Source organism: Callospermophilus lateralis, chromosome 15 (assembly GCF_048772815.1).
Source record: "Callospermophilus lateralis isolate mCalLat2 chromosome 15, mCalLat2.hap1, whole genome shotgun sequence".
NCBI lineage: Eukaryota > Metazoa > Chordata > Mammalia > Rodentia > Sciuridae > Callospermophilus > Callospermophilus lateralis.
This window is the reverse complement of record NC_135319.1, coordinates 42,822,077-42,831,364: the sequence shown is the minus strand read 5'-3', so window position 1 is coordinate 42,831,364 and position 9,288 is coordinate 42,822,077. Positions and strand designations below refer to the sequence as shown.

The following is a 9,288-nucleotide window of genomic DNA, read 5'->3' as shown; positions in this document are numbered from 1 at the left end:
GAATCGGGCGGAAGAGGGCCAGCAGTTCCAGAGCCCAAAAGGAATCTCCTCCAGAATCCAGACTTGGCAGGTCCTCAGGCTTCCAGCTACTGTTCCCTCTTCTGAGACCAGAGCCCCGTCCTCACCAGCAGCAGTTGTGTCCTGGGGACAAAGACATCCATCCAGATTCCCATTAGGGAAGCCTTAGTAAGTTCCTAGCAAAGGAGCCCTGCTGGATGCCGGGCTGGGCAGACACACTCCCTGGGCCTGTCTGCACCGAGCTGTAGAACAGATGCAACTCCTGCATTCAGTCATTTAGGAGAATCCCTGCCCTTCCAGTAATCCCCAGTGGTGGGCAGAGAACACAGCCACCCTCCCTCCCTCTGCCCGGAGTCCCAGAGCTCAAAGCTCCCTGTTCCCACAGCTCCATGGGCACCCAACTACTCTTCCGAGGCATTCTCCTCCTGTTGCTGCCCCGACCTGCCCCAGCCTCCTGCTACACAGCTGCGCGATCAGAGTGCAAGCAAAACCATGACCCCGTGCCTGGCGCATTGCTGGCTGGGGAAGGTGTGGACGTGACCAGCCTCCGCCGCTCCGGCTCCTTCCCCGTGGACACACACAGGTTCCTGCGGCCCGACGGCACCTGCACCCTCTGTAAAAACCCCCTGCAGAAGGGCGCTCTGCAGCGTTTGCCCCTGGCGCTCACCCACTGGCGTGGGCAGGGCTCCAGCTGCAGGCGCCAAGTAGCCAAGGCCAAAATCAGCTCCACCGAGGAGGTGGCCCGGGAGGCGGCCTCCAGCATCAACAATGACTGGCGGGTGGGGCTGGACGTGACTCCCCCCGAGCCCAGCAGCAAAGTGCACATGTCTGTGGCCGGCTCACACTCCAAGGCAGCGGACTTCGCAGCCCAAAAGACCCACCAGGACCAGTACAGCTTCAGCACGGACACGGTGGAGTGTCGCCTCTACAGGTGAGGGCCGGGGATGGGTGCAGGTGATGTGGACGAGGACGGGGAAACCCTGAGTTCCATCTAGGAGCTCTGGAATTGCAGGATGGGGACTCGGAGGCTGCTCCCACCAGGAGGAAACCAGAGACCTGGTTCTCAGGCTTCAGGTGACAGCCCCTGGGCCTCTTCCCATCCAGGAGGGCCCAAATCTAGGAGAGCCACTGAGAGCCCAGGCAGAGGGAAAGTGAGCAAGACTGTGCCTGATGCCCTAACGTGGTACCAGGGAGGTGTGCTGAGAGCCCACCCACCTCCTTCCTGGGCACTGTCAGCCTCCCATGGGGTCCTACCTGGATAGGGACAGAGACCAGAGACCTGGCTGGGTCCTCCCTCCTTATTGCTATGTGATCTTGGGCATCTGATCTAGGCCTCATTTATCCATTTAACCAATATTCACACCTGGCTCATGTGTCAGGGTGGCCCTACTAAGCAACAGCTGTCAATACTCCAGCCCCCATAGAACAGGGAGCCTGGGACACAAGTCCCACACCAAGCAATGGCCACCCGAGTCACTCCTCTGATTTCCCGGGCCATGAGTCCTCCACAGTGAGGCAGGGCACCTCCTGCCTGCATGGCCAGAGCAGTTGGGAGCCCAGGCACATGAGCCTGAGCCAGAGGAACGGATGAGTGAAGGTTCAAAAGCAAGATGGGAGCCGGGCGCAGTGGTGCACACTTGTGATCCCAGCAGCTTGGGAGGCTGAGGCGGGAGGATTGTGAGTTCAAAGCCAGCCTCAGCAACAGCGCAGCGCTAAGCAACTCAGTGAGACGCTGTCTCTAAATAAAATACATATTAGGGGTGGGGAGGTGACTCAGTGGTCGAGTGGCCCTGAGTTTAATCCCTGGTACCAAAAACAACAATAAAAAAGCGAGGTAGAGACCATCCATGCTTTTATAACCAGAAAACACAATGCTTCATTTAATGAGGCAAGACCTATGTCACGTAGATCATCACCAAGGAGTGATAGTGCCCCAGAGCTTTGGCATTGGAGCCAAGGGCACCGAGTTCAAGTCCTGGTTGTTCCCACTCACACTTGAACTTGGGAAGTCTTGAGGGAGTTATTGAGTGGGGAAACCACTACCCACCCTCGGGCTCACCTGCTGTTTCTCTCTCCCCACAGTTTCCATGTGGTGCACAAACCCCCACTGCACCCTGATTTCAAGAGGGCACTTGGGGACCTGCCCCCCCACCTCAACACCTCCACCGAGCCTGACTACCTCAGGCTCATCCACAACTACGGCACCCACTTCATCCGGTCCGTGGAGCTGGGTGGCCGCGTCTCAGCCCTCACGGCCCTGCGCACCTGTGCACTGGCCTTGGATGGGCTCACGGCCGACGAGGTGGGGGACTGCCTGGCTGTGGAGGCCCAGGTGAGCATCGGTGGCCATGCCGAGTCCTCATCCGAGTTCAAGGCCTGCGAGGAGAAGAAGCAGCGGCACAAGATGATAACCTCCTTCCACCAGACCTACCGCGAGCGCCACTCCGAGGTGGTCGGCGGCCGCCACGCCTCCTGGCGCGACCTGCTATTCGGGAACCAGGCTGGGCCCGAGCAGTACTCAGCCTGGGTGGCTTCGCTGATCAGCAGCCCCGGCCTGGTGGACTACAGCCTGGAGCCCCTGCACTTCCTGGTGGACGGCCAGGACCCGCGGCGGGAGGCGCTGAGGCAGGCCGTGAGCAAGTACCTGATGGGCAAGGCACGTTGGAGGGACTGCAGCCGGCCCTGCCCGCCTGGGCAGCAGAAAAGTCCCCATGACCCGTGCCAGTGCGTGTGCCATGGCTCAGCAGTCACCAACCAAGACTGCTGTCCACGCCAGAGGGGCCTGGCACAGCTGGAGGTGACTATCATCCAAGCGTGGAATCTGTGGGGAGACTATGGTAGTGCTACAGACGCCTATGTGAAGGTCTTCTTTGGTGGCCAGGAGCTGAGGACCGGCACTGTATGGAACAATAACAACCCCAGATGGATGACTCGGCTGGACTTCGGGGATGTGCTTCTGACCACAGGGGGCCCCCTGAGGGTGCAGGTTTGGGATGCAGACAACGGCTGGGATGATGACCTCCTTGGCTCCTGTGACCGGTCTCTAAGGTCTGGCTCCCACGAGGGGCAGTGCCACATGAATCACGGTCACCTGCAATTCCTCTACCAGGCCAGGTGCTTGCCCCACCTGGCTGGGGGAACCTGCCTGGATTATGCCCCCCAGGGGCTTCTGGGAGAGCCTCCAGGGAACCGCAGCGGGGCCGTGTGGTGAGGGCTCAGGCTTTATCATTGAGGTGGCTGAGTTTACAGGTCAACCCTGAGGCCCCTGGCCCAACTGTCCCAGCCCCCCGACATTCCAAGCCTGGCAGTCACTGCTGCACAGACTATAGCTCCGGCAGGGGTGGGGCAAAAAGTCAGTAGACTGTCCCACAGGCTGCTTAGAGCTCATCTTTCAAAACCCTCCTTGCAGCCATTTATTTTTTACTTTTTGGTACTGGTGATTGAACTCAGGGGCACTTTGCTGCTGAGCTGCATCCCGAGTCCTTTTTTATTTTGAGACAGGGTCTTGCAAACTTGCTCAGGGTCTTGCTAAGTTGCCAAGGTTGGCCTCAAACTTGTGATCCTCCTGCCTCAGCCTCCCAAGTCACTGGGATTACAAGCGTGCACCACCACACCTTTGCTCTTTGTCTCCCTGCTTTATCTCTAAGACAAAGCGAGGACTGCCACGACCTAGCTCACTGCACACGTCAGGCCAATAGATAGGATATATATGACGGTGACCGTAGTGGTGGTGTTGTGGCAGAGGAGACAATGGGGACAAAACCACCTCTAGAGCCAAAATTCTACATCAGCAACCCATACGAAATGGGCAGGCAGGTCATGTAAACTGCTTTTCTGCTTTTGCTGGAAATGTGGAGACTCGAAATATTTTACTTTCCTTGTAACCCTCTGGCTTGAGAAAAAGCAGCATAAACTTAGTGATAAGTGGTCACAGACATCCAGTTCCCAACTGGAAGAAAACAGGGACAGGTGAGGACGGTGGTGGACAGTGGTGAATTAGCAAGTGTGAGTCTTATTTATTGGTGGGGTGGGGGCGGGGCCGTGCTGCAGCTCTCCTTCAGCCAAACCTTCCCAGGTCAAGATGTGAGCCCAGAACTTCCAGGTCTTCTCATTTTTTAAAGCAATCATAAACTCCAATTTGATTGCTAACTGTGGCAATTCATCTCACTTTGTACGCGTTGTAAAAATAAACCTCTGTGGGCAAATGTAGTACAGGTCAAAGAGACCATATTTTCAGGCCATCACTGAGCCGGGATGTTCATTCGGAAAACTCTGCTTCCCACAGAGCCCGTTCGCACAGGCTGAAAAATCTCACAAGGCAGGCGGGCAGTGCAGTCACTCCAACAGGGTGGTCTCTGAGGGCTGCTGGGCCTTGGTGTGCAGAAAACCTGATTTCAGGGTCTGATGTTAAACGAAGTAGTCCTTTTGGGGGGTGCCTAGGGTACAGGCCTCAGTACATAGGCCCATGGAGTTGGGGGGCAAGATTCAGGGCAGCTCTGTAGCTGTGGTAGGACATGGCCGAACAGGGTCAGGGGGACTCAGGCATGGCCACCGCTCCCTACGCTATTTGATACTCCTGACAAATCACCCTCTGAGGTTTGTGGAGCACCCATAAGCTCAAAAGCCAAGTAGTTACCCCAAACCCCCAGGTCGGGCAGGAGAAAGGAGCGAGGCCTAGAAGCCCAGTAGAAACCACTGTCCTTCCTCGTTTCCATTCACAGCCACACACACAAACAAGAACACAGGAGGAACCTCGAAGTGTCACTCAGGCTGTGACTGAAGCCGAAGTGTCAACCCCACCCCTTGGGGAAGGTAGAGCCGCGAATCGGGGTGGGGCTCCCTGGGCCTCAGGGTCTCCACGAGGACCCTCTTCCCTCCCCTCCTCTCAGGCCTGCTCTGAGGGGCTGGGCCTCCCCAGGGCTGGGGAGGGGGTCCTGAGCAGTGGACTGGCTGGCCCTTCAGTCTCCCAGGTCAGGAAACCCCAGCCCAGAAGCAAGAAGGGGTTGCCGGGTGGTCAAGGCGGAAGTTAGTAGCAGAAAGAACCAGGTGCCTTGGAGTCCTGGGCACGTCCCTCTAAACACAGTTACAGAAAGGACGATGGGGCCGGGAAGGAGGGCCGTTAGGGAAAGGGGCCGAGGAGGCCAAGGGGCTGCTGTTGTGGGGGCGCAGCTACGATGGAGCCCTCAGCCCCAACTCAAGACCACCAGGACATTTCCAGCTCCGTCCCACAAGGGTGTGGGGCCGCTTGGTCATATCTGGAGCCCGGGTTTATTTGAAAACTCACATTTACCTTCCATTCGGCCCCCGTGAATTCACTTGGTGAAAATAAACCCATGCAGAAAACACGGGACAAGCCTAAGAGAACTGGGCTGCGGGTCCCCACCCTGCAGCCACCCAAGTGGCAAGGCTGTCTGAGCCCCCTCCCTGGGCAGGAGACACGGGGGAGGGGAGAGATCAGGGTCTCTGTTTCCCTGTGTCCTCTGCAGGCGGACTTGGGCCTCCTGCTGGAGTCTGGGAGGCCGCTGGGCCTTTATCCTTGTTCCAGGAACTTGCCCTCAGCCCGCCCTTGTCACACCAGGGGTGACCGAAGCTCTGCAGCTGCAAACCCCGAGTGGCTGCACCACTACCCCTCTTCTCCCACTGTCCCCGACTCCTGTCACTGCCATCTCTGTAACTAAACCCTGTGCAAATTACTGTAGTGGAGGCTGCCACTGGCCGCCCACGGACACCCTGAGTGATAGTCCACTCCATGAGCCCCGGTGGAAAGCAGAGCCCGCCTCCCACAGAGGCTGACAAGGCCCAAGTCTTGCCTCCCTGCACCCGAGCTCCACTGTAAGTGGGAAGTGACCCAGGGCTGCGCCACCAGTCTGAGGCTCTGCTGCAGGCGTGGGATGTGCTCAGAAGCAGGTGCTGAGACCAAGGAATCTGTGCAGAGACACAGTGAGGGACAGCGGAAGTGTGCCAGGAGGGTGGCAGATCAAAGGCACGTTATCCCACCATTCATCAAGGGGGGCCACTGGGAGCGGGGTCCCCCTGGGGAATTCCAGGTGCTGATGGAGAACGGGTACCCCAGTGTGCCCCACGGGGGCGGGGAGCTGGGGTACTGACACACCCCTTGCCCTCAGTCCTTGGTGAGGGGGTTCTGGGGGAGGCATTCATTCCCACAGACTCCCGGTCCACCAAAGGAGCAGGTGGAGCAGGTCCAGCAGCCAGAGAAAGCCCTCAGCCCCGCTGAGGGTGTGAGTCAGGGAGATGTGCTGGTCTTGCTACGGCCATGAAGGCAGGCTGACATGGAGCCCCTGGAAGCCAGAGCTGGAGTGTGGCAGGAGGAGTTCCTGGGCCAGGGGCTTCGGGGCCGCTGGTGACAACGCCCAGAGCTCCTCAGCAGTGTCCCCACCAGAGCAGCCCTGAGGCAAGATTTGGTGACACTGTTCCTGGAGGCTCAGGCTGTGCAGGCACCCTGGTGACGGAGTGCTCAGTCCGTATTCTTGGTGACAGACTATTTGTCATTTAAACTTGACTTCTATGATTTATTGACTTATTTCGTTTAAACTTGACTTCTATGACCAGCAACTAAATTCCTTGCTGCTTCAACACCCCCACCCCTTTACACTGGTCCTCCTGCCACCATGGTGGGCCCATGTCCTTAGAACTAGCACTTACCTGTCCCCAAGCACCTTCCTCCCCAGGGCATGAGCACAGAAGGGAGGGAACCATTTGCCAGGTCCCATCATTCAACAGATGCTCACTGAGAGCCTCCGATGAGCCAGCTCCTAGGCCCCCAGTGACCAGCACACCATGCAGAGCATGCGCCCCTGAGCCCCACGTCTGATGGGGGAATGCATGAGGACGTGTAGGAAGATACTAGAGTCAAGGTGACATCCTGGGAGGGAGCTCGGGCTGAGTGGCTTTCCTCGCTTTTCAATCTCACACACGCACTCGCACACAGGTCACGTCTCCTAGACTCGGGGCTGGCATTGATGACAGCTCAGTGCTTGTTTTTTTATTTTTTTACACATATAGAGCCCGATTTTTCATCTCTCTGGTTGTGTACAAAGTATATTCACACCAATTAGTGTCTTCATACATGTACTTTGGATAATAATGTCCATCACATTCCACCATCATTTCTAACCCCCTGCCCCCACCCTTCCCCTCCCACCCCTCTGCCCTATTTAGAGTTCCTCTATTCCTCCCATGCTCCCTCTCCCTACTCTAGTATGAATCAGCCTCCTCATACCAGAGAAAACAATCGGCATTTAGTTGTTTGGGATTGGCTAACTTCACTTAGCATTATCTTCTCCAACTCCATCTATGCCACATTTTTTTTTTATCCATTCATCTATTGAAGGGCATCTAGGTTGGCTCCACAGTTTAGCTATTGTGAATTGTGCTGCTATGAACTTTGAGGTGGCTGTGTCCCTGTAGTATGCTATTTTTAAGTCCTTTGGCTGAAGATCTAGGAATGGGATAGCTGGGTCCAATGGTGGTTCTATTCCCAATTTTCCAAGGATTCTCCATACTGCTTTCCATATTGGCTGCACCAATTTGCAGTCCCATCACCCATGTATCAGTATGCCTTTTCCCCACATCCTCGCCAACTCTTATTGTTGTCTGTCTTCATAATAGCTGCCATTCTGACTGGAGTGAGGTGAAACCTTAGAGTAGTTTTGATTTGCATTTCTCTAATTGCTAGAGATGATGAGCACTTTTTTGTATATTTGTTGATTGATTGTATGTCCTCATCTGAGAAGTGTCTGTTCAGGTCCTTGACCTGTTTATTGATTGGTTATTTGAGTTTGTTTTTTGAGTTCTTTATATACCCTAGAGATTAGTGCTCTATCTGATGTGTGAGGGGTAAAGATTTGCTCCCAAGATGTAGGCTCTCTACTCACCTCACAGATTGTTTCTTTTGCTGAGAAGAAACTTTTTATTTTGAGTCCATCCATTTATTGATTCTTGATTTTAATTCTGTGCCACAGGAGTCTTATTAAGGAAGCTGGGGCCTAATCCCACATGATGGAGACTAGGGCCTACCTTTTCTTCTATTAGGCACAGTGTCTCTGGTTTAATTCCTAGGTCCTTCATGCACTTTGAGTTTTGTGCCTGGTGAGAGATAGGGGTTTAATTTCATTTTGTTGCATATGGATTTCCAGTTTTCCCAGCACCATTTGTTGAAGAGGCTATCTTTTCTCCAAAGCATGTTCTTGGCACCTTTGTCTAATATAAGATAATTGTAATTTAGCATTTGCTTTTTAAATGGTTGCAGGCTACCTTTTTCTCCCTCACACACCTTCATCGTCTCTGGGGGCTGTGACAGTGTCTGAAGAGCAGCTGACAAGCTGGGACAGTGAGCCCGCACCCCTGACAGGTGGACAGAGCCAGTCTAGGTTGGGGGAACCTGGGGATGGAGGGGCTCCAGCAGCTCTGAGAGGCGGGGGCTTCTCTTGCCTTCCTATTACTCTAAGTCTGTCTGTAGTGTTCATTCCCCCACATCTGTCACTTCTACATTATTTGTCCCCTTGTCCTCATAACCATGGCTTCTCCAGCCCAGGTCACTAACAACGCTTGCTTGGACTCATCTGCCTGGGGCCTGCTCCCTGATCTCCAGGCTCCTGTCTGCCCCCACCCTCCACCCCACCCAGGGGTGCCTGCACTTGCCCATCTCCCCTCGGGGCCCATACAACCCCATCACTGCCTGGAGATTGTCCCCTGGGGCCTGTTCTGCCTGCCCCCGGCTGGACGTGCTGGGATAGCGTGCTCTCCCCATTAGGCCCCCCAAACCTTCGACTGACCACTGATGAGAGTTGGCATAGCAACACGCAGCTCTCACCCCGTCCAGGAGCTAACTCCAGGGCAGATCCCACCCTGGCTCCCAGAGCCCTCCACTCCAGTTGCCCAAGCGGTGACCTGCTGGACCACAGGGGTGCTGCTGGCCCCTGCCCATCCCTGTCTAGCTTCCTCACTCCTCTACTGGCATTTTCTGGAAGAGCCTCCTGCAGAAACTACTTGCCCTGGAATCCCTGACCCGGGCCTGGCCCTGGGGAAACCAGCGGTGGCCCTCATTGACCACGGCATTGCTTTGCTGAAAACTCCCGATTCCTTGTGGCTCTTGGGATAAACCCCTCATGTGAGCCGCAGGTCCCACCGGTTGACCCCGGCTCTCAACCCCGCCTCCACCTCACTGAGCCCAGCCTCACTGAACTTGTTGTACCCTCCTTTGGTCACACCCTTCACACTCTGACCCTTTGATGATGTCTTCCTCCAGGA

General features: G+C 55.7%; 1 protein-coding gene across 1 annotated transcript; it reads left to right on the top strand.

The window, feature by feature from the left end:
• The first annotated feature begins 407 nt into the window (after positions 1-407).
• Prf1 (perforin 1) lies at positions 408-3,229 on the top strand. Its single transcript, XM_077105504.1, has 2 exons — positions 408-949; positions 2,101-3,229. The coding sequence occupies exons 1-2, from the start codon at positions 408-410 to the stop codon at positions 3,227-3,229; spliced, it is 1,671 nt and encodes a 556-aa protein (XP_076961619.1).
• The last annotated feature ends 6,059 nt before the right edge of the window (positions 3,230-9,288 follow it).

Coding starts and splice junctions, on each gene's coding strand:
- Prf1 (XM_077105504.1), top strand. CDS start 408: ATGGGCACCCAACTACTCTTCCGAGGCATTCTCCTCCTGTTGCTGCCC. Junction 950..2,100: donor GTGGAGTGTCGCCTCTACAG/GTGAGGGCCGGG, acceptor CTCTCCCCACAG/TTTCCATGTGGTGCACAAAC.